This window comes from Simochromis diagramma, unplaced genomic scaffold, assembly GCF_900408965.1.
Source record: "Simochromis diagramma unplaced genomic scaffold, fSimDia1.1 OVJJ01000387.1, whole genome shotgun sequence".
Classification (NCBI taxonomy): Eukaryota; Metazoa; Chordata; class Actinopteri; order Cichliformes; family Cichlidae; genus Simochromis; species Simochromis diagramma.
This window is the reverse complement of record NW_024387152.1, coordinates 6,659,563-6,685,117: the sequence shown is the minus strand read 5'-3', so window position 1 is coordinate 6,685,117 and position 25,555 is coordinate 6,659,563. Positions and strand designations below refer to the sequence as shown.

The following is a 25,555-nucleotide window of genomic DNA, read 5'->3' as shown; positions in this document are numbered from 1 at the left end:
TACTCCCACACATTTGGCTGTCACAAACAGAGCTACACAGTGCAGATGGTATGAACCCTCGGGAGCCAAATCAGCAATCAGAAAGCACACTTATTGATTTGCTGTAACACAAGCTATACAAAAAGCAGCTCAGAGGGAACGACTGAGGCAACCGGAGTGTCTAGCCGAGGGTACGTCTGTCTTCAAATGAGCGTAGGTGCACAAAAGCACATGTGAAAGAGTGCACACACTCTTTCACAGAGTGCACACACTCTTTAACAGACAAGACAAGCAGACGCCGTCCTCTTTATTTTTTCTGTTCATTTTAAGCCACACACTTGCTTTCTGCGAGAGCTCAACTAACAACTGCTTCCTTTGCATTTGACACAAGTTGCCAAGTTGCGTGTTGTATAAATGGCAAAGCTTTCGTGTAATCTCTAAACTTTGATTTCAAACTGTTTTCTTGTACATCAGACTATTTCCAAGATTTATTTGCGAGTGAAAAGGTGGTCTGTAAACTTTTTTGTTGTTGAATTGTTTGAAATGTGATACTTTTCACTAAATCTGTCTACATCTTAATCAAATGCACACCTTCCTGTTGACTTTAAAAGGAGGCTATTGAGCTTTTGTTGTTTCATCTCTCACAGAGAACAGACTTCACTGTTGCACTTTGGAATAGCTGCAGGGCTGAGACTGAGTACCCAGTCATTGATAACGACTGTAATAACAAACTGCGGCAAACAATCTATCCAAGTCTTCTTCACATGTGTTACGACCACATGTTTTCATTTTCTTGAGAAACAGCTCTTTGTCTTTGTGCAGGTTGTGTTCCAGATACTTACAAGCACCCTGTTTTTACCAAGATTGGGCTAAACACATTGACTGCGCACAGCAAACACAAACATTTATCTCTGTATGCGTTTCAAACACGCAGGGCTTACTGGCTCTGTCTGAAGCGTGACTGTAGCTCACTAATTAATGTTTATTTGATCTGTAACAGTAACAACGACGCGTTGCAGTTGTACTGGAAATGAGATCTTAGCCAGACGGCAATTTTTCCTAACTTTGTGCTTCTTGCCTGGCCAACACCGGTTCAGACGTTTTGTGCAGGAATAATAATTTTACACTCTTCAATGTCTTCCGGCTTCTTAGGACACTCATTATGTGCAGGGCTGTATAAACAGTTTGCCAATTTATGGTGTTTGTCTGAATATATAGTGAGTTTTACTATACCCGTTTTATTAGACTCACACTGTGCCTCACAGAAAGCAGTGCAGGACCAGTGGTCATTGTATACAGTCAAACATTGCAATGAAGGAAAAATGGCACAATTACTGCCTGTAAACTATTTGTATGTACTAATTTGAGAAAATATTGTTACTTAGATTTAACATAAAAAAATAGGTTTTGGTAATGTTACTCTGTCCTGTTTTAATTTAAAATGTAAATAAAAATGTAATATAATTTATCCTGTTTTAATGGTGCAGACAAATGACCCGTGTAGTGTCTGTAAGTGTTTTTTCAATTTGCCTTTTCATTATATGTTGTTTACAGTGTAATTTGAAGACAAGCTGTAATTTGACAAGCTGTAATTTGAAGAATTACCAAACATGGGGAAAACGTAAAAATTAATAATGGCTTTTATTTAATTGAGCCCTGATGACATCTTTCAGCTTACAGTGAGCTGGCTGGAAACACTTCTGGTAGACAGTCAGCTCATACACATTAGACTAATGCGTCTGAAAGAAAAGGTAATGTTGAGAAAATGGCAAGCAGACTTGTTCATTATTTGGCATTTAACTTTAGGTGGATAGTTTTCTAATTGCATTAGGAATCCCATTAGCTTCCACATCCAATAATCTCTTCTCAGTGAAACCGTGTCTCGAACTTGGCGGCAGCTTGATGACTACATTTTCTTTTAAAAGCTTTTGTCGATTTAAAGACAAGCGAGTGTCAAGTTTCACTGGGGATGAAAAGAGTGCTGGATGCTACAGGTTGTACAGGCTCACAATCACATGTTGGTCAGTTTTGCTTCATTCTTGACCCTGAAAATGTATTTTTATTACTCACAAACAACAAAGCTATTTTGTAGCTTGAGCAGAGAGTGGAGCACATTAGCTAATATTCACATGTAGCATCGCTACAGAACTGATGGACGGGTGGTGTCATTAGTGTCTTATTGTTCAAGAGAGCCACAGTGGAGTAAGAAAATTCGATTGGGGTGGTGCAAAAGGGTTTTCTACGCAGCTTCTTTTTTGGCTGGACTGCATGCAATAAATTAAAAGTGTGTGTGTTTGACACAGGTGTGACCATGAAGCTGATGGATGAGGTCGCTGGCATTGTGGCAGCTCGTCACTGCAATACCAATATTGTCACTGCCTCAGTGGATGCCATCAATTTCCATCGCAAGATCAAGAAAGGTGAGGATAACACAGAGAATACACTCATACTTTTAAATCTCTGATACTTACAAATATCCAGAGATGCAGGGAGATATTTCTGCGTGATTATTGCTTTTTTTTTGTCTTGTCCATTTGCTTTACCAAGAGGAATGCTGCAAAACGTTTTCTCGCCTTTTGACCAGAGATGATAAAATGGAAACTCTAAAGCGTTTTTCAATTTAGCCTCTGGCGGTGCTGTTTTAAATCAACTAAGCCAACATTAACAGCTGTCACACGGTTGCTATCCAAGGCCAACTGTGTTTTGTAGAGCTGCCACTACATCTGGAAACACACACCACTGTTAATAATGACCTAACTATTTTCCATTACCAAACTTTGTCTATTTATACTGTATTTGCTGTAAGCGCCTCACAGTCTGAAAGGTTCAGATGAACAAATTCTAAGCCTCTAAATACCTTTATCCATGTAGCCTTTGATATTTCAGTTGGAAAATGTGTCCAGTCGAACACTGGAGTGCAGAATTTATTGCCAGGACTTCCTGGATAAGTGAGCTTATCCAAAGTCCTTCAGGGACAGTCATAATAAAAGCAATTCTAAGAAGGCAGGAACATAGTCTCCTAAAAAAGGCACACATAACAGACATATGTATGATACATGTCTGACAATACAGTATAACTGCAACCTCCTCAGTTCAGTTCAGGGTTGCATGTTACAGCCTCATTATCTTCTGTCTGTGCTGTTAGCTGTTCCACCAACTCGCACAGTTTGTTATTTTGTCATTTTGTGGAATTTTAACACCTCTGAAGTGACTGTGTCTTTTCAAAGAGACTTGTGCCAGTCGAACCAAAATACTAGTGCACTCCTAGGGCTGGTGGATGGGTTGTGTCGGGGGGGGGGGCATCTGGCATCAACATGTGGCAAATCAAAAATGCATCTGAAATAAGGGAGCTACTAAGAGCATCTTTAGTGTCTGTTATCTGTTGATGCACTAAACATAATGTTCATATTGTTAGGTTATGATTTGAAAACAACAGACCAGCTACATCTCTGCAACCCCATTGAGTAATTAATAGTTTTACAGCTTAGCACAAGTGTACAAGGTCAGCTGTGCAGTATATGTGCTTTTAAATACAACTTTCATGCAGCAACATTTGCTCAGTTCACTGTTTTTCCAACAGTTTGAACTATACAGACAGAGTGGCAGGATGTGAAGGAGCTGGGACCTTTAAAACATTTAAAACCTCCTTTCAGGGGTGTGAGGACCAGAAAACTGAACAGCACAGAGTGGTGGAGATCCATGACCACATCTTTCATCTGCCCCTAGTTGCTCCACTTGCTACCTTCATCTGTCCTCACAGTTCAGTTAGTGCTGACATGATTTCCCCTGGCTCCACTGTGACTTGGGGGTTATGTCACTTCTACAGTTCTCATTTTTGCTCTAGCTGGTCAGGCAAAAAAAAAAAAAGTTAAGTTTAGGGAAATAATGGAAATAAGTATCAAAACAAAAAGGATCCTAAAAAACAGCCACTAGCTTTGTCGTCTCTACCTCTGGATTTATTTTGTCATTTTATTTTTATGCATTTTCATCTTGCTACTGTTTCTTTTGCCAGCTGAATTGCTCCCAACTGTTTGGTGCTAGCATTTCAACCTTTGCCACATAAATATATAAAGGAACAAACAAATGTCTTTGTTAAGGTCCTGGTCACTAAGTGCCAGACATCTGGATAGCTTAATTTTAATTGTGGTAATACAGTAGAAAAATTACAAAAATTTACCTAGTTGTGATACCCGAGAGGACGGTGGACTTTTCACTTTAAGCACCATAGATAAGAACTGATTTGAACTGCCTCAGAGGTCCACCTTCAAAAGAAGACAGAAGACACAAAGAACACCAGAATTATAGAAGAAAAAAAAAGCAGACTTAATAATTCAAATATTGAGGCACTGATGAGGATGCACTGGTGATAATATACTAGTCAATAATGTACCATAGGAGGGTTCAGGCAGGGGTCTTTTCTGTGATCCATTATAGCAAAACAACCAGAGATACAAATAATGAGAAGAAAGGCATGAAACTTCAAAAGGTTGGATGAAAGGACATTTCAGAGACAGGGACTGGAGCGCTGATGGTGAGAGTGAAAATGTGATACAGAAGAAAAAATAAAAGGACCAGTGTGTCATCGTGAGTGGTCACAATGTTGTTCTTGTTTATTAAGTGTACATTTCATTTCATTGAAAGCATTATTTGTTAAAACCCCGACATTTCCATGTACTGTTTAGCTAAAGAAAAAAAATGACCCGTGGAAAGACACTCAAATGTGTTTTTGTCTTCAGTGCTATTTGTTAGTCAGTGAAAAGACTAATAGAAAAGCCTAGACTCCATCCATCCATCCATCTTCATCCGCTAAAATAACAAATCTGTTGTTGTGTGGTATTACATTACATGCACACAGCACTGAGCCTGGACGTGGACTGGGTACCTTCATCAAAGCAGATTAGCTTTATCAGCTCTTCAGACATGGGACTCTGCCAGTTGTTTTGGTTGGCTGACCTCCAATGCTGCACAAGTCAAGAGCTACATTCTGCATTAATCTGAAGGTCTTCAAAATCACCCATCATCAAGCCTCATTTTTGTGTAATGTCACTGAGCAGAGGTTGTTTCACTGAGCCTAATAAATCTTAGTAAGAGATAGTTTATCTAAATGAGACTTGACACATGGGAGCATTAAAAAAACCCTCTAAAGGTCAGTCGACAAGAGAGAAATGAAATGCTTTAAATTTGTGGTCTCGGTTGTCAGGTATGCTGAAAAGACCTCACCGCAGTTACTGCACGTTATTATCTGTTTAAAGTTCTTTACCCATATGGATTTTCATGATCACCTTGTTGCCGTTTCCTAAATATCTCAGCATCCAAGGTTACTGAATGTGTGATAATGATAGCGTAATAGTCATCTTAACATATATAAAAATCTACAAAGTTGAATTTTCTCAACTTGATTAAAGACCTTGTGCATATTGTTGGATTAAACATTACAGAAACTTAAAAGTGATTTTGGTAATTAATAATACTGTTAATTTAAGGCAGCTGTGGCTTAAACCTTGTATTTGGTGGTGATAATCAATTTGCTAAGCTCCGTATATCATTAGAATTCTTGTTGTTTGTAATTTAAGATTTTGGACATTTTTTGCATGGCATAAACTTTGACTGTGTTATTTTCTCATGTGTGCCTACTCTGAACCTGTGTGCAGTTTTGCATTTCTTTGCCATCTCCATTTTTTTTCTTTTTACCCTCAGTACTTCAGTTCTAGGCTGCATCACAGAAAACCATAATCAAAACAAACACAAAAAGTTTGTTTGTTAAAGCCTTAAAAACTGCTTTATAAATGTAGTCTCGTTGTTCCTGTGTGTGTTTTCTTTCCACACGCTCTGGGCCTCCTCTCACACTTCAAAGACATTCATGTTAGGGTAACTAGCTATTCTAAATTGGCCCTAGGTTCGAATGTGAGCGTGAATGCTTGTCTGTCTCTTGGTGTCAGCCAAGTGATAGCCTGACAGCCTATCTAGGGTGTACATGGCCTCTCAACCTGTCACAGCTGGGATATGCTCCAGGCCCCTGTGATCCTGAATTGGATAAGAGGGTGGATGGATGGATGGATGGGTTAGGGTAACAAACCTGGGTTTACTGCAAAAAGCCTAATTATTGACTCTATAAGCATATCTTTTGACAACAGAGGCTTACTTGTCAAGAAAACCGAACTCATACCCATGAATTTTGCAGAGTATCCTGCATGAATACGAGATCTGTAACTGAACAACAGTCAAGTCTAATTCTGATAGGATTCTTGTATTGTTGTCATCGTGTCAGAGTGCTTTGCAGCTCATACACTGATAAAAGCCTTCCCCCCCCCTTTTTTTATGTGCATCATTTATTATTTAGGACTTTGACTATTTTATAAGATCTCACTCATATACTTGCGATCTGTTCCTGACTGCAGGAGTAACACCTTCTTTCCTTGTCTCTATGGCAACTGCAGTAATATTACAGTACAGGCACATCAAAGAGAATAATGAAATACATCAACAATGCTCTGTAATATTATTTGATGACTTTTTTTCCCACCTCGCTGCAGTGACAAAAGGTAGAGAGCACATTTTTGAGTGAAAGACAGTTGGTTGATTAGATATCTGAGAAAGTGCAGCTTCAATATTACTTCAGCGTGAGCTTTTAGCCAGAGGTCGCCGGCCTGTCTCGAAAAGTCCATGATGCAACAATGTGATAGAGACTGCAAGACCAGAGCTGAAATCTTCCTCTGCTGGTTTATTATATAGATCATATTCAGTGTAATTAAAGCTATTTAGTATGAGTTTACTTACATTATTCAGTATTTTTGATGTAGCGGTTGGAATGTTGTGTTTTTGTGAAAACCTGATGCCTTGTGCAACTTCTTTTTTTCACCTTTATAAGACTAAGTGAAGCCTTAAAATAACTGCTATGACTGAGAAATAGTAGAAAATGTTATGGTAAAGATAGAAAAAATGAAAATGTCTCTAAATGGCAACATATTTATGGTTTTATTTTAAAACACTGAAAATCAGAGTGCTCAATATCCTTTTCCTCTTCTTCCCAAGGGTGTGTGGTGACGGTGACGGGACGACTCACATTTGTCAGTAACAAATCAATGGAGATTGAGGTGTTGGTAGACGCGTCCTCAGTGGTGGAGGCAGAGAAGGGGAAATATCGTGCTGTCTCAGCTTTCTTCACCTTCATCTCCCTGGACAAGGACAATAAGCCCCTGCCTGTCCCTGCCCTTAAGGTTGGTATCGTCCAATCTCCTTCTAAAGCGCTATATAAATCCAATCCATTATTATTATTATTATTAAAGTCTGCCTGTCTTTTAAAACCTTGATACATAATTTGTGATGTTATACATTATTTTATATCCATATCCCTTAGTACAGAGTAATTACATTCACAAACACTGACAGTCAAGTCTGTTTTTTTACAGTATTGTAATGGAAAATAATCAAGGCATGGATTTTATTGCATTTTTGCTGCGATATCATTTTTTAAAGGCTAGTTATTTTTAGCTCGGTCTCTTCTAACAGCTGATAACATTTCCATTAGTAATTTTTCTTTATCGTGACATGTAAAAGGGCCATTACAAGACTGGATCAATGGAGCCTTCATATATAGAAAATGTTGAGTTGGGTCAGACTGATCTTTGATCCAAAACCACTCTAAAATTTTCCAGATAGCTAAAAAAAAATGACAAATATGAAAAAGTATACTAATACTTTTAAGATTATATATTAAAGACTGTCTTCACAGACATGGTTTTTGGAAAGCTCAAAGATACTGCCCATTGTTTAGGAATTCAACATTTCAGACTCTTTAGAAAGCATTCAAATCCTCGTAGTGTTTGGGTATTATCCTTCAGCAGTGAGCAGGGCTGAATGATATTATTCCCACAAGATCTCCGAGATGAGTATCTCTGGGATGAGTATGCCTGACTCAGCACTTACTGTCAGCAAGCAAAGACTGCATGCTTACCTGCAGACAGGAGAGAGATGCCTGCTGTTTGTTCAGGCTCTCCAACACATAACGATCCAAACCTTGTTTTTATGCAAACACCGAGCTCATGCGCCATCTGTTTAAGTCATTAATATTAATGAGAAGCTATCTTTTTGCAATTTTACACAAGCGAGGAGCTTTTAAAACCATATTCTAAACAAAGCAATGCAGTTTGTGTTAAGGTTCACATTATTTTTAAGTGTCGTGATTAAGATTTTCACTCCATATTTTGTAACTGAGCAATTCAAATTCTACTTAATGTTTTGTTTGAGTTGTTGTTGTTGTTATTAATGATGTACTGCACTCCATTTTCTTGATTTGGTAGCTTTGCAACAATGACATGAGATGGGTGGGCAGTTTCAAATTTGGGTTAGGGTCATTATTCCCTCAAGTGCACACTTGTACAAATTTTATAGAGTTTACACCAGAACTTATAATTAAACTAGAAGTATTTGTAGAATACTGAAAAAAAGACAAAGGCAATAATACTAGCAACAGAAGAACAAAGAAGAAAACAAATAGTATGATAATAAGTACAAATAGAAATAATAAATCTTTGATCTTTGAAAATAACACATGTATTCTACAAAAATGCATTTTAACTCCCGCCTGCAAGACAGTAGTGCATGACACTGTGTCCTTCCATGTTTCAAGTACCATGAGCGTGTAATAAGAAATTTGCAGGAAGAAAGCTGCTGTGGTTGAGAGTGAAGCGTGAAAAAGGATTGTTATAGGTGTGTTGTCAAGCCACAAGTGCAGCAGTGACTCATTTGACCATCAGGTCACAGTTGAAGGTGCAGTGTTAGCCTTTATAAACCTTTATAAACCACAGCACATTTATTCAAGACTTCTCTGATGATGCCCCTGCAGATAGAAGTGTTCATCAAATGCATGTCGCCTTTGGTTGGCCTTTTCAAAAGTGTCTGTCAGTCCCCTGATTTCCATTTCACAAAACCTGCATTTGGTTTGCCCATTGTCTGCCTCTCCCTCCATGCATTCATTACCTGGTTTTCTGCCTCACGTAAGCTGCTCATTGCTTTTGTTTTAATAGGAGGGAATTGTAGCAGTTATTACACTCATTGTAGTTTCTATTCAGACCTCAATTTTATCAAAAGAGAGGCTAAAAAATCTCCTGGTGATTTTAATAATTCATCCTCAACACTATAAATGGAAATCTAAATGGAGCCTAGGCTGCCAGGGATCTGATGTAGCTTGTCAAATAAACAAGGGCAGGGCAAAAGAGAAACGCGTGTGTGAATGAGTTATGAAGAAAGTGCATGTACACAAACACGAGCCCTTTGTGTGCAGGTCTGCATGTGTTAGAATGAGCATTGCCTGTGAATGTGCACATTCATGGAACAGATCATTGAGCACAAATGCGTGCATGTTTATTTATATGAGCAAGAGGAGGAGGACAAGGCTCGATCGGTGCTATTTCTGGCTTTATGACTATTTACTGGGGGCATAAGCATGAGATGAGATTGACTCTGACTCTACTGATGGCAGTAAACCTTTTCATAATTGTTGGTCTTTGGTGTGTACACGAGAAACGTCATGTGCAGGAAATAAGGTTCAACACGTCAGTCCAATTAACACCCAAATTTTCCCTAACAGGAGAGATGGGACCGTGGGAGTTGGAAAGACAATAAACAGATCAAAAAGCAAAAAAAGCATCGTAAGTCAGATGATTGTGAGCAGAACAAATCAAAATGGAAGGATGTGGAAGTGAAATGTTTTTGTGTGTTTGGCCTCCACATCCTTACATTTTGGCCACATAAAAGGTCTTGTGCAAAAGTCTTGATTCCCCCCTCATTTCTTTATATTCTGCTTCCAAAGAGCCAGACTTGTAATTTTTAAAATAGTGTTGAGTAATAAACGTAGGCCGACCGTTTTTAGAGGAATTTTATTTTTTTTGGTAACTTAATACTGACCTGTGAATCAGTCATAATCGACATAATAAAGCATTTTGTCTACACACACCAAACAAAATAGCAAATATTTGATTTTAAATGATATCTTTAGGCACAAAAACACATCATTTGTTTCCAGTTCTTTTGTTGAATCAGTATCTCTAAAATACTAACGATTATAAAGTCCCAATCAAAAGTTTAAGACCACTTGAAAAATGGCAAAAAATCATATTTTGCATGGTTGGATCTTAACAAGGTTCCAAGTAGACCTTGAACATGCATTAAGAAGAAACGGGAGTGAGACAAAACATTTTTTCGAGCATGCAATTTATTGAAAACTGAAACAGCTGATCGAGCTTAGCACCACATGCCATTAAAAGGTCAAATCTGTGCAAAAATCTTGATTCATTGTCATTTTCTGTCAGGTCACACTGTCATGACCTTCGGATGGCAAAGGCAAAAAAAAAAAAGTTCACTTTTTGAACATGGTCGGGTTGATGAACTGCAAAAGCTTTGGGACCTGTACCATTTGAGAGGGATAAAATAGTATTTTGGCACTAACAAGCTAATTCCCCAAATATTATTAGCATTAGTGTGCTGTGTGTCCTTAAAAAATCTGGGAAAAAATGTTCAGTGAAGCCTCATCAAAAATGGTCTCGGTGAAAGGGTGGCTGTCAAGAAGCCCCTGTTAAGGAAGAAAAACAGGGAGAAAAGGCTGTATGCAAAATTAAAAGAACAGAACTGAGTGGCATCAGTTCTTATTGAGTGAAAAATATAAATCTGAAATTTTTGGGTCCAGTCGTCATCAGTGTCTTTGGAGGAGATACAATAATCAGTGTCTACAACACAGTGGAGGCTCTGTCGTGGTTTGGGGCTGTATTTCAGCCAGTGGTGTTGGGGATCTTGTCAAATTGGGATCGCGTACACAGGACAGTACTTTTTTGAGCCATCATGCAGTAGAATCTGGAGAGAGTATTGGCAACAGTTTCTGTTTTTTTTTTCATGTCATTTTTCATGACAGTGATTCCAAACACACTCAAGCCTGTTAGAATCGTACAAACTCTGTTTTTGCCTTATGTACATGTACATTTGCCTGTTTCACTAAATCGTTGCACCTATTGCCAGGTTTACCTAGCAAAGCATAAAGAAACAAGGACTGGCTCAAGACTTTTGCATGGTACTTTACAAAATAGTATCATCAGCTATTTCCCAGAAATAGTAAGCCGTGGTATTTACTGTCTCTGTGTTAAAGATCCTCCAGAGAATTAAAACCTTTTCTTCTGAGCTAGCATGAAAGTGTGATTACACAAAACGTGTCTGACAGTTAGCAGTTAGTTTGGCACAAAGAGTGGAAACCTTGAAGCAGCCACCCTGGCTCTGACTAAACATAACAAAAGCTATCTACCAATGCTCAACAGTGGGACAGATTGTGTTATTACTCGGTGTTACTTAGACTGCTACTTCAAGAGTCCTCAAAGTCACTGTATCAGCTAAAAATACTCCTGTACGTGACCACAACTTAATGTGACCTTTAGAGATGGGTAATTTTGTTACCCATGAACAGTGCAATGCTTGTTGTTTTTAACCTTTTCACTGAAGTAAAAAAAAAAAAAAGAAGCTTGTTTGGTTTGGCATAAAATTTAATTAAGCTTCATTTCCCCAAATACTAAACTTTTTCCTCTTATACCTTTAGTCTTCTAATACCCCATAGCCCTTTTCATCAGGGAATACTGAAAATCCTTATAAAACAAACAAACTTGTTTCTCTCTTACTTATTCTGGCTGTGTATTATTTTGCCAGGAATGATTGAAATGAGTAAACTTTTCTGCATGCAAGTAGAATAAGACTAATGACTGCATGTACTGTTACATAAATTGAGTTACTTTAAGGCACTCTGATAAAATGGACTGGCTGCTGTAAGTCTTTAAAATGTATGACAAAGACACCCAAGTGTGCGCTTTCAGAACTAAATAATAATAACAATACCTTGACTAAATCTATTTGTCTTTCATAGAGACCTTCCATGTTTATGGAAACCTATACCTCTGTCATTTTTCTCCGTGTCTGCTGAAGTTGTTGATCTTTTTCAGTAGGTAAAGGCTATAAAAAAGAACTACAACTAGAGTCTTTTAAAATCGTCTGTTCTGTGGACATAAAATATAGAAAGCACACTGGTAGCATGAGACGTTAACTGCGGACCATTCAAACCAAGACGTTCCATCTTCTTGGGACAGCATATATATATATATATATATATATATATATATATATATATATATATATATATATATATATATATATATATATATATATATATATATATATATATATGTGTGTGTGTGTGTGTGTGTGTGTGTGTGTGTGTGTGCTAACATGTATGAGTTGGACTGCTTACGCAGCCTTGTTTTTATCTCTCCAGCGCACCTGTCGTCACTGTCATTTGCACCAAAGCAGGTGAAACTGATTCACAATGGTTTATGAATTAGTACCCTTGTTTAACTGACTTTATGTTATATTGTGACCATCTGGTATTCCCCTAGTCTTATTGAGCAGTGTCTATTACAAGATTGCATTTCACCTCTCTTTTGTCTCTCTGATTCTTTTTGTTCTCCGTTCTCCATTTGTTAAAAAACAAACAAACAACAACCAAGAAAAAAAGGTGATTCTCCCTGCTTCTCTTTTATGTTTATAATGCAATTGTCTCTTTTTTTTGTCCTTTTTTAGTACTGCTGAAATTTAAACTGAAAACACTCCTGAAAGCTCAAACCATCACTTATTATAATTTCATGGCAGCTTTTGCCCCAGTTGAGCTCTATAAATAGTCTGATCGACATGACTTCTGCTATTTTTGACTGCAGGTGCTTTCCCTCCCATTTTCCCTTCCTTGATTTCTTGCCAATGAGCTCAGTGCAATCACTATTTTTAGATTTTTCAGTTTCAGCTCACTAGGGAGTTAGGGACGGTGGGAGTGTGTGTATGTGTAGCTGGGCTGTCACTAATGTTAGCATACTGTGGGTTATGCTGAAGTGGGGCATAAGGACAGCAGGCGCACAGAGGATAGTGGGGAATGCCTTGCCTATCTATAACAGTAATCTTGAAAAGGAATTACTGAAATATAGTGTATATACATGCTAGGCCAGGATTTTGGTCAAAACAGCAAGCACAAAAAATGCATTGTTAGTAGAAATACAGTATTAATAGGTCCACCATTCATCCCTGCTGAACAAAGAAAAGCTTTGTGTCTTTGTGTATGTGTGTTTTTCTTTATTGCATATCTCCATTTATTGATTTAAGTATTGTTTCACTATATCTCTCTTATTCTTGCCTTCTTGCTCCATCTTTCCTCTGATTTTTCCTTCTTCCTTCTATTCCATCTCCCTCCTTCCTCGCTGGCAAAGACTCAGCTGGCCTCCCTTGACACGAAAACAAGCCTGGTCGTCATGACAACCTCATGTAGTTCACATGAAGTGATGCTCGTTTATTTTTAGATACCTCCCATTTAAGACAATCAGAAACGTGTTAACGGGTACACCCGTTAAATTTAATGCCCAGATCATGCCTGCATCTGTTAGGCACTGCTAAATGTGCACATCAGGGGGTTATCATTCTACCTCATACACTAAATATTGTGTGTTCACAGCTCGAACTAAATTCTCTTCAGTTCAGTGAAACCCAGTTTTCTCTTTGACAGTACATTATTTAGATATTTTTTTGTTAAAGTTATTCAACTTTTATTACTTTCCGATAAACATCTGTCTGTCAGCAGCACCCAAAAGAAGATTAAAAGGGTGATAAGTTTTGTCTGTGATGTTGTATTGTCATGTTGTTGCCTTAATTTGAGATCAAATTCAAAATTAGATACTAAATCATAATGAAAAAGTATAATTTTGTTATATTTAGAAAGAGTAATTTAGCATATTTATGATATGAGTCTTATTAAAAAAGAACAAAATTCAGTACTTGTATTTTAGTGCTTTTAAATTTTCCTTTCAGAAAATCTTTGATAGAGATCAGTGTCACTTCTAATTTTCTTGTAATTGCAAATTACTTGTTCTTTAAATTAAATTACAAACCCAGTATTTAAACTGCTACATAAGCAACAACTGATCATTTTCAGATCTAAAATTGTCATCAGAGTGAATTTGAAAAAAATGATATGAAAAAATTTATTTTTTGTTGTATTTTCCCTTAAAATTACCTGATCAATCTTTCATACTACAGTAGAAAGTTCAGTATAATTTCTGTCAGCTATCTTACATTAGTAAACTGCTGAAAAATAGGATCCAACTGAGGCTGTATACTTCAGACTCTTCATTGCTGTTGCTAAAGCTGCGATGAAGCCCATAAGAACTTGGCATGTCTGTATTATCAGATAGCTGCAGTGAAAAAACTCAAAGCATTTATGACTAAATGAAAAGATCCCCTGGAAGAGCTCCTTTCACCATCCAGAAGAGCCTGGCTGATATAAAAGGATTCATTTTATGACTAGAAATGAAATACCTTTCAGCTTTGTCTAAAATGTCATCCTTTGTGTATACCTCTCGGTCCCTCTATCACACACAGATATATAGGTTAGTATCCAGGCTCATTCTAGTCCAGATGGCTATTATTTGTCTTGTGCTGGCTGTTTACAGCTTTGTGCTACCTTTACACAGTGACATTTGCCAGTGCCACTGATGCCCCTTGCCCACTCTAATAACAGCTCGCGCCAACACAACAGAACCCACCTGGCATTTTGCTGGCATTGTCTGAGCAAATCTCCTTTACATGTATTGTCCCTGTTCCACATTTACACCGTATTGGTTTTTCATGCTCCATTCAGCTGTCCACCGAGTGGATTTAATTAACAACAGGTGAAACATCTGTCCTGGCTGTTTGACCCAATCAGCCAAAGTTCTGGGCTCTGATGTTATCTCACTGGAAGATTTTGAGAGTAATTCTTCTTTTTCCTCTTCTTCTTCATCTTCTGGGCTTGTAATATCAGATCATCCGCCTCCGTCTTACCCTAACCTTAGTATCATCTTCATCATGTTTCACCTGATCATATCTATATATGCAGATAAACAGCATGGGTCAAGAAATGGCAATGCCAGCCTGGTAAGTCATTGATGATCAAGACTAATAACGGATGAGTAATTTTCTGAGTTTTCAGTGAGCACCAACACAAGGACAAACTGTTATGCTGAACAAAAGGATGATTTAACAGTCACAATCACATTTTTTGTTTGTTCAATACTTTGATTTATGAACAGAATAGATGGGAATTTAGGGAAAGCCCTGTTAACCAAAAAGCTTCTTGTAAGTCCGTAGACACTGAATCAGCTAGGGTCAGCTATCATTCTTATTGTAAAGATAAATAACCTTGATGAAACATGAAATGGTTCAGTTTACCCGAATGCCAATACATGTAGTGATTATCACTTGACACTGCTGGAGTATAGGCATTTGCCTTAAATACAATATAACAAGAATGGTGGTTTTTGCAAGGATATTTCTGCTTTATTTCTGTAGTGACGACAAATTACTTAAGAACACAACAAGGACCTTAATAAAAAATGAATTGCCTCATTGAGTTATGCAAATGTAATTAACATAATGGTTAACATACGCACGACACACGTAACCTGTGGTACTGTGTGTAGATGGATGTGCACCGGCCATATGTGCATATTATTATTATTAGTAATATTATTATTGTAATTATTGACTATTAAGTAATAAGGCTAAAAAAACAAGGTTTGAACAGTGATCAGGAATTTGTTTTTACTGGATGGGTGAGCTGAATGTATAAATTGGTGTCTGGAAATATAAATCAATTATTCAATAACAAAATATTCATGTAATTAGTTCAAATCAATTTCAAGCTGTGCAGGAAAAATTGCACGTTAAAAATGTTTTATAATAATTATTATTTTATTTTAACAACCTTTGATATGTTAATAGTCAAAGCTTACATAAATCTCTTCTTCAGCCAGACAGTGAAGCTCACATTTTTCCTGCCAGAATCATTTTTAGCTGTCATTGTCAGACAGTCTGCAGCTATGATTCATCAGCAGCAGTAAGGTATACAGTTTAGTTTTGCTGTTTGTTAACTCATCTCAAACCGTACATCGATATGGTTTTAAAAAGAGGGATTTTTACTATTTACTAGTACAATTTTTATTCTTTAAAAAAGTTAAATAAAATATATTAATTCATTTTTTTAAAATTAATTTGACGTCCTTACGGTTCTGTCTGATCATAAACAGTCTCACCATGTAAACCTTTTTTCTTTTGCTTTGATATCATGGCTGCAGTTTTTCAGACTTAAATAAATAAACAATAATGTCTTTGGATTGTTCCAGCCTGTTCAAGAAGGATGATTTATAAGCCTCTAATTGGTGTTAGGATCCTAAATCACCTTGTTGGGGGTTATTTCAGTAATGCTATAATGCAGCTCCCTGCACAGCTCAAAGTGTTAACTAGATAGAGCAAGATGCCTCTGTCTCATTAATGCACTTAATGAATTGTTAGGCTAGTCAATAGATTGTCCACAGAGTTAGACAAAAGGAATTATGACATTATAGGTCATGTTTGTGTATTTGTCTGCCTTCCAACATTGCAACAGGCAACCATTTGTAACCACCTTTATAATAAACTGTATAACAGCGAGGAAGGAAACACCATTTAACTGAGTAACTGTGACTTGAAAATTAAATATATGTCAGTATATTTGTCTTATGTGAAGAAAATGAATAACCACTAAATAAAAAATTATTTGTATATATGGGGGCACATATTTACAAATACTTCATTAAATGAATAGAAATGAAATTCATTGGTTATAGAGTATGCTAATAGATATTTAACAGATACGTCAGAAATAAGCCCAGCATCACATTGACGACCTGTCCAGGGTTTACCCTGCGCCTCGCCCTATGGTGGCTGGGATAGACTTGGAGCTCGTAGAATACAAAAAAAGATAATATGTTAACTTTTTGCCAACAGACCTTGGAATTTGTAAAACATGGGAACATTTGATGCAAAAATTAAAAAATGGGATCAGCATTGTTCAACAGTGTATGCATGCATATATGAGGTCATTACAATCACAGTGCACTACATTTGGTTGCTGTTTGGGGTGTAAAGCAATGGCTAAGCTTGTTTAGAGTTGATCTGACCCACCCTGCCTGATTCTGTAACTCACAGTCTGTAACCCATCTCAATCCAGTTAGAACTTCATCACACCAGTAATCACTTATATAAATACACATACCTTATATAATTATAAATAATTTTATTTGTGTATTTATTTATTTTTTTCACTTTTTTTGCAGCCTATTCACCTACCTGTGTAGATATTCTGACTGAACAGAATCACGTTTACATTTTACATTATGTACAGAACCACAGTATGTGGTTTTCAGCAGGCATTAAGTATGTGAATATGTAAGATACGTAAGCAATCATTTTTATGGTCATGACTTGTCAGTTCCTTGGTTATATTACATGACGCCCAGATATTGTATGTTATATGTGTCTATATTATTTTTCTGAAAAACTTGTTCTTTCCCCTTCTCTCTCTCTTTTCAAACTCAATGAACTGGAATTATCCATTACTTTCAGTTGAATGGCAAAAGCAAAACTGACTGAGCAGTATGTTGACTGTTATATAACTGCCATACAACAAACACACCAATATTACAGCTGTATGCTCCTGAACCTGTTCTACAGATAAGATATTCCCACTGGTGTTGTGTTTGTAGCTCAGCGCCACTGTTTTAATATTCTCGTCACATTTGAGTAATGACCCCCTTAAGCTTGTCCCCGGCATTATGTTTTGTCATGTTTGTTACCACCCTGCTCGCTCCTTAAATTTAAGGTGCCATCTGTCAGTTTTGCACCCTGTTTGTGTGAGTGGCAGGTGCTCTTGAATCTGCCAACCACCTGGTGTGTACGCAGCAAAGAGCCTCCATCAGAACATGTCATTAGCTCTAACAGTACGCTTTATATATGAAATACAAACATGTTCACGTACCCTGCTTTGTTACAGCACTTTGAAGATAAGGAAAGGAGAAATCAGTCAGCACCTTCAAAGAAAGTGTGACATGGTCACTGGTGGTGGTATTGTTGCAAATCATAAGGTTGGCCAACAGTCAAATTAAACTGTACAGAATATCGAGTGCTTACTCCTATAAACCAGCAGCCACATTTAGCTTCAAAACAAACAACTGCACAGAATTAAACAGTAAAAATGATTCATAACAGCTGTAAATCTATAGAGTGTTTCCAGATGCCTGCAGCATCAATAATACTGCACTGGCACTGTGCATAGAACACACTATCATGGAAATGTGCGGTCAAGGTTGGTCAAGAGAAGGTTTGATGAGATGATGACATGAGTTGAGAGGCTAACACTCACCACACATTACCGGAATTGCCCTTTATGTACTTCTACTGCATTATTTACTTAATTATCAGGTTGTGTCTAACCTTGTGAGTAGATGTTGTTACTATGACCAAAAAATGGATTCATGAACCTGATCAGCTGACTCATCACCATTCTTCAGTCTTGCCATTAGTGTTGCATTAATATAAAATGTGTTGCTGGAGATAAATGCATTCACACACCTTTAAAATGCAGAAATTTCATATGTGGCAATGTCCTGCATATGTCACATGTGGTTTCACTCAACTTCACTTATATGTAGTCTTCTTCATATATTTTGTATATCATGCTGGGTCTTTACAAGCCTAGAGTCAGACGCATTTGTTCTATATTTCACCTAGAAGATGAATGGCAATTTCAGCAGCACTGTCAAGTCAATTAGATCAGAGCTTCATGCCCACGGTTAATATAATAATTAGAGGGGAAACATTCCAGTGTGTAGATGATAAATGTGTCTGGAAACAAATATTTTTGTCTATTTTCTTTTCCTCTAGGTTGAAGGCGAGGATGAGCAGAGACGTTTTGACGAGGGGAAAGTACGTTACCTCCAAAATAAAGAAAAAAGGCTGTCAGATAAGATGCGTGGCCAGTGATGCTGCCACTCAGAATTTAACACCTGCAGCAACAATACAATAACCCCACACAATATGTAGTATGAAGTAAACATTTTCTGCTTTATGATTATTGCTTTCTCTTGAACCTGAACCTGTGATTTTTTTTTTCCTGTGCTACACCAAAGTATCCACATATACTGTATATGTATGTAAGAGTACATAATTTATCTTGGAGAGAATTTTAATGACGTATGAAGACTGGGTTTTTTTTTTTTTCGATCACTGTCTCCTGTCTCTGTGTAGAAGAGTACTATTTTGTTTGTGGAAGATCTGAAGACTTAATTATCATGTCAGTTTAAAGTGATAATCTGAGCACAAGGAAACTGATGAATAAGCGAGTGAGTAATAATGAATAAAAGATCCAAGTGCTAGTCTGGGGCTCTCGCCTTGTGTCCTTGCTAGTTTGATGATGGTGATGTCATTGTCTTGGGCATGCCTTGGCACAGAGGGCACACGCTATCCATCTTTTCAGCACTGTGTCTTTCACAGAGAAATCAGGGGAGCTTGGGGGTTTTGACTCAACTTGCATCTCTCCCACATCACCCCCTCCCACTTCCTCTCTGCTCTCACCCTGCTTTGCCCGTCTATCACACTATGCCTTACCACACTCTCTTTTCCTTTTTCTCATTACGACCTCTTCTCATCCAATTCCATTCTCCCATAATGTTGCTTTCTTGCTCCTGAGTTTCTCTTTATTTACCTGTCTGTCTCCCTTGTTGCCTCTTGTACCCGTATTGTTCTCTTAGTCTCCAGATGACATTTGAGGATTCATCATTGTCTGATAAACAAAGTGAACTGGATAAAAAAAAAAAAAGTCTCTATTAGTGTCTTTCCATGTGTCCTTTGTAAGTGCGTGTGTGCACAAGGTAAAATCAGAAAGATAAATCGGGCCAGTGAGAAATCAATATTACCATGGCCATGGCTATATGGCCATGCCAAGACTGAACACTGTGATCATTAACCAGCCATAAATACCATGGTATTATATTTCTTTTTTTTTCTTTTGCATTTTATTTCATTTTAGATCAGAATCAGATTCATCAAGAGGTGTAGGTAGGGCTGCGCACTGGACGACAGGGACTAATTTCGGATCAAAACCAAAGTGAAACTGAAGATTATTAAAGTCCAATGTGGAAGCTCAGACAGTGACAAAAGTCTAAACATTTGTAAATTTTATTTTCTTTGGACCTTTATTCCTCCTCATACTGCCTTTCTGACATGGACAGAAAATGATTTGTCATTGGATCATGAAGGTTATTGTTATTTTTTTCCTCTGTCCCTCCAGCCAGCAGAGTATGTGTGCTTTTCATTTCCCCCATGAAAATAAAGTTAGGCCCAAGCTGCACTGGGGGCTATATCTATTTTTAACCCTAGTTATGCAGAAGCGTCTTGTGAGAGGAGGCGAGCACAGGAAGGGAGAAGACGATACAGTGAGACAGTATGCATGTCATATGGTAAGACGAGACTTCTGAGAAATATGAACTCATTGAAAAGCATTCGCCATACGTACAGTATCATGACAATGTCATTATCTAAAATAGATGTTTCTCTTTCAGCTAGCAGCAACAGCAACAGTGTGCTTTTAATGAAGATAAATTCCGTGTCCGACTGACATAAACCTACAGTATATATTTTATATGTTAAAAACAGTGATACTGAATGAGGCTATATGCCAAACTTGTTTTCTCACTGAGAATAACAGAAAAATTCAAATGAAAGACAAAATCTGATAACATATTTGCATGTCATATATAAATGAAAGCACAGCAGTGCTCTCAACGCTGTATACCCGTGCAGAGGCTACTTAGATGAATGATCCTCTGGTGCGGCACAAGAACCATTAAGTACTTTGAGCAAAGGATAAATGATAAAGCGAGGTGGTGCTCAGAAGACTCTTGGCTTTTATTGCTGAGTGGCCTCCTTTGCATTTTCTGCTCGTTGTGCTCACAGCTCAAGAATCTCTCGTCAGTCATTTTCTTGCAGCGAGGCCTTGATTTCACACGTGAGACAAAACTCAGTAACCTGAACAATGTGCTGTTTGCACTTCACGGTCACGCTTGTAAATATGTCTGTCAATATTTGCATGAGGCAACGTTTCTGCTAAGTTTGTTGGCAAAAGCTGCTGATGTGTAAGAACAAAAGACTTTAACAGCAAAATATCTGAAAAAAAAACTCTTCCTTGGAACATTTTCAAAGAACTGAGTTATGAGCATTACATTCAACCATCCTGTGTAATCTGGGCTTGGAGCCAGCAGGGCTTTCCTCGCGGAGGAGTAGGTGATGGATCATGCTTTGTCTGGCTTGGAACCTCCCTTTTTGTTTTTACAGCCACAGTGGACCTTTTGGGGTGCAACTAAATTTGGCTAACTTTGAGTGTAAGGAACACAAACTTTGATGCACAGAGTGGTGGCCACCCTGGAAAAGATGAGAGAGCATATTGATAGGACATTGAAAACAGCATTAAGTATTAAAAAGATGCTGTGCCTGTGCCTACATATCTTGGAGCTGATGGTGGTAGTTGGGGCAGCCCAGTGACACTGAAGCCAGTGGGCGGGAATGCCTTCTGTTACTTTTTACTTCCAGGTCACCTAGCATCACACAAACTCAAGCTCCCTTGCCATGTCCAGTACTGATAATGGGTTTACTTGAGTCTAAAACAACATCAGTAACAGGTTACACATGCATGCATCTTCATGACTAACACAAAATAACAAATTCCAGATTTTGTTACACAAATCAAATCACAAATTATTCAAACTAAGCTGGACTTGTTTTCCACAAGCCAACAGCCTAGCATTAATTGATGCCCATTGTAGTGTTCTAAATGGGTTGCTAATTCATGCACCCACTGAATCAGTCCTGACTCATTTTACCCTGACAAGTTAATAATGAACATACCAAAGACTCTGTGAAGTAAAGGTAGATTTGGGTGTGCTCCAGCAGAGCCACACTGTTCAAATGTAACACTGTTGTTCTCTAAAATTATGCTTTGGACACATTTGTTAATCAAATTGTGCCATTTACTTTGCACATGCCATCTCATTTTGTTCATTTCCTCTTCTTTGTTCTCTGTGTTTTTGCACACACACACACACACACACACATACTGGTTGCACGTATGCACGCACAGGCACACATATCGCGGTCTCTATTGTATCCCTTATTTGTTTCTAATGTTATTTTCAAGTGACTTGTGTGCTTTCCTGTAGTTTCCTCTGTTCCCTGTCTTTTTGTTTCAGTTATTGCCTGTCTTATTATCAAGACTTGCTTCCCCCTGTTTCTAGGCAGGATTGAAACCAGTTTAGACATTAGTGAGGTCCACTTTTTTTTCTTTAATTTTTCTTTTTTCTTTAATACAGCACCTGCGCTCCAAGTAGAAGCCATAATATTTTAGAATTCCCAGTCTTTTTAGGCAAAAACCACCCAGAGCCACATACTGATTATCTGTTTTTGCTTCCTTTTCTTCATGTGACTGTGTGCCGTGCTCTCGCTAATGTCACCTGTGTCCAGTCAGAACAGTATGCACATAGTTTTGCCTCTTTGCTCATCTGTTTACCTTCTGTTTGACCTCCTTGTACTTCTTCTGTTTTTCAAAAAGGATTAGAATGATCTTGGAAGTTTGTATCAGCTTTCATTAAGCTCACTTGTAGTTAGATTTGTCTGTGATGTATCTATTCAGCTCTTCTCTCCCATGAATCATAACACAATCAGCTTCTCTTCTTTTATCGTGTTTGAAATCTTCTCCGGGTGTTTTTCATCAAATGTGCCTTTTCTTCTGCTACTGCTGTTTGAAGTTTTGAGAAAACCTAACACAGACAAGGAGACTCAGTGAATGTAGAATCATTCCCTTACCAAACCTTTACAAAATAAAACATGTACACAATGTAGTGTTTACACAGTTATAGTTCTTTACTCTTTATCCACGCACTGTGCGCAAATGTTTTATGAGCTGTAAGTGAACCGATTTAGCTGTAACTTTTGCTATTTCTTTCTTTCTTTTACGTGGTCAAGAAATGCAGTCAAAGCAGTTTTTATATTCACAGGTTGACTGTGAAATGGTGAAATTCCATTTTCTTGGAATAGCAAATGGTTGTTGCCTATTCCAATTTAAAAATGAATAGTCATTTTTAATCAACTTGGAGGCTGCTTAAATTACCTCCAGTTCAAGTCAAGAATTCAGCCACATCTCTAGAAACAGCTAGTAAAATTCAACAGGGTGAGCAACATGGGCGCTCAGTCAGCCAGGCAGGCTTTATATGAAATCTCCAGTTTTTCCCAGTAAAATAGAGTTATTTTGTGATGATTTTCTGGATCACAGTCTCCTAAAACCTGGTGCTTTACACAGCAACCGTGATCTGCAACAGTAGCACTGAAACTAGTGAAAGAAATTGTAGCAAAAACTAATTATACAGCTAAACTGTGTAAAATTAAAATGCTGGCAAGCTTAGCTCAATGCTCAATGAGCATTATATCATGCAGCAGCGCAGGAAGCAAGGCAGGCCAAGCTTTTTCTGCATGATAAATCACTGTTTTTGATTACTTGCTCTTATGATTTGCTTGTATGGACATACTTGTCAAACAGAAGTACAACATGAGGACTTATATATTGACTTGTATTGATATAGTAGCAGCTCTACCAAAAGATAATACTTTATCTGTCCCAAATCCAAATAAATATATATAAAATATATTCTTATTTATGCTCTTTTATGGGAATTTTATGAAATTCTCAGTTGGTGAAAAAAACCCCACTACAGGTGCAAGGATTGCATTTTAATTTAGCAGATCATAGTGCAACAGAAACAACAGTCTGGATAATAAATCTGAGAAATGTTAACTATTTGATGGAGTATGTGCGTGTGCAAAGGCAAGACTAAGAAAAATAAAGCTGGTCCAAAATAAATACTTCAAATACAACATGACTACCTTTTAAAATGTGACTAAATTGTGAGCCATACACATATAGGTGCTTTAAGTGGTGACTGGATTAGCTGTGAAGAAATCCTGACTCAGTGCCTGGAGAAGCTTTTTTAAAACGTACTTCATCACTGAACAGTCTGGCTGTGCCCTGCACGGGTAGCTCCCAGGTGTGGTTTTGTGTATCTGTTTTAATGAATGGGAAGCTGTGCACTGCTGTTCAGACCATCCGGTGAATAAATGAAAAATTATCTTTATAGTGGCAAAAACCAGGGAAACAGGGACCTCTGTGTCTCTTCTCTCATGTAGGGCCTATCAGTTTTCTCACTGGGTACAATCTTCACCCTGCGGGAGGAAAGCCGCTCTTACAGAATCATCCAAGGAAGGAGGCTTACGTAACAAGTCGTATAATGTCAATTAAAAGACCCATTTAAAAAGGAGCATGAATGGCATGAAGGAAAAAAAAGAGCATCAGCGAGATATAAATAACAGAAGATCCATCAGAAAAGTCTTAAGAATGACGACATTTATTAGATTTCGTGCATGTTTTCACACTCAACTGTAGTAAGCTATTAAAACAATGCCCTTTCTGTTTGCACTGCATCAGATCTTTATTTTAACTAATTCAAATGAGACCTTTGATGAAAGTAAGCTCTTGATGTTCATTCAGAGGTTGCAGGGCCTGTAAAAAAAATCAAAGAAAATGTTCAGCACGCAACAGCAGCTCTGCTCTGGTAAAATACCGACCTATTTTTCCATGAATTATTTCTTATTGCGGTTCACTCCCACGACCACGGAGCGTCTGCACGAGAACGAGCCAACACTGTCGGGAGCGCGCAGCAGTCATGCCTCATCCGTCGCTCGCCTCGTCAGTGTTGGAAAACAGAAGAAGAATTTTGCCTTTCAGCTAAAATAAACCGTTTTATTTTAGTTCTCGTGCTATCGCTCGACCGCCCGCTTCGTGGAAAAGAAAGTGACATATTTTGCCAAACTACTCGATAATTTATCTCCCCCCCCTCCACAGTCAGCGAGACAAAAGAGGGCAATAAGATAAAAGAGGAGTGCAGCTGTGGTGATGTGCCGTTTCGGGTTCTCATCCTTCATTTCGCAGGTCATTCCTCTAACCTGATGCTGTTGATACTCCCGACGCTGTTCAGTTCAGGGATGGAAATGCTTTGGAAGCCACTTCAACGGACCTGAAGCCATGACCGACAGAGTCTTCATCCCCCGGAAACAACGAGCAGTCAGGAGCCTCAACATTTCGTGAAAGGTAAGCCAAGACCCGCACAGCTGGTTATAATTACGTCAGACTCGCCGGTGATTAGCTTAGGTGTACAAAAACAAACAAAACAAACAAACAAAACAAAAAAACAAGGAGAACAACAGAGCTCCATCCAAACAGGTGGTGTCCTGCAGCAGGAACAGGTGATACTAAAAAGTGTATTTCTGGATTTATGAATCGAAACGTGACATTCCTGTGGACCCGCAGTACAGAAGGATTTTATTGGTATTAAAACGCTTGAAAGACAAAATGCGGATGGAGAAGTGGCCTAATTGAAAGATGGAATGACAATTATTACGGTGGCTACTGTCAACTATTATACAGCACACTAACTTAACAGAGCGAGCAGCTTTTAGGCCTACAATAAATCTATGTGATGTAAGTGTGGTAATTAGTGGACATTGGCGCTGATTGACGGGAAACGCATCAGTAAAAGGGACAGTAACCTAG

At 38.0% G+C, this 25,555-nt stretch overlaps 2 protein-coding genes across 7 annotated transcripts in view; both read left to right on the top strand.

Annotated features, from left to right (window-relative positions):
• Nucleotides 1-19,277, top strand: part of acot7 (acyl-CoA thioesterase 7) — a 57,192-nt gene extending 37,915 nt beyond the window's left edge. For all 5 annotated transcript variants that reach the window (XM_040047505.1, XM_040047506.1, XM_040047503.1 and 2 more), the window contains 3 exons: nt 2,283-2,399; nt 7,012-7,196; nt 18,787-19,277. In XM_040047505.1, the coding sequence (XP_039903439.1) occupies nt 2,283-2,399; nt 7,012-7,196; nt 18,787-18,885 (401 nt within the window). In that variant the 3' untranslated portion in view covers nt 18,886-19,277. The remainder of the gene's footprint in view (nt 1-2,282; nt 2,400-7,011; nt 7,197-18,786) is intronic.
• A 5,232-nt stretch (nt 19,278-24,509) lies between these two features.
• LOC120743718 (probable G-protein coupled receptor 153) overlaps nt 24,510-25,555 on the top strand; it is a 33,447-nt gene continuing 32,401 nt past the window's right edge. Inside the window, exon 1 of one of the 2 annotated variants that reach the window (XM_040047499.1) lies at nt 24,510-25,093. The gene's annotated coding sequence lies outside the window, so the exon portion shown is untranslated. Of the gene's footprint in view, nt 25,249-25,555 lie in introns of both variants that reach the window. The other variant, XM_040047500.1, reaches the window with a different exon arrangement.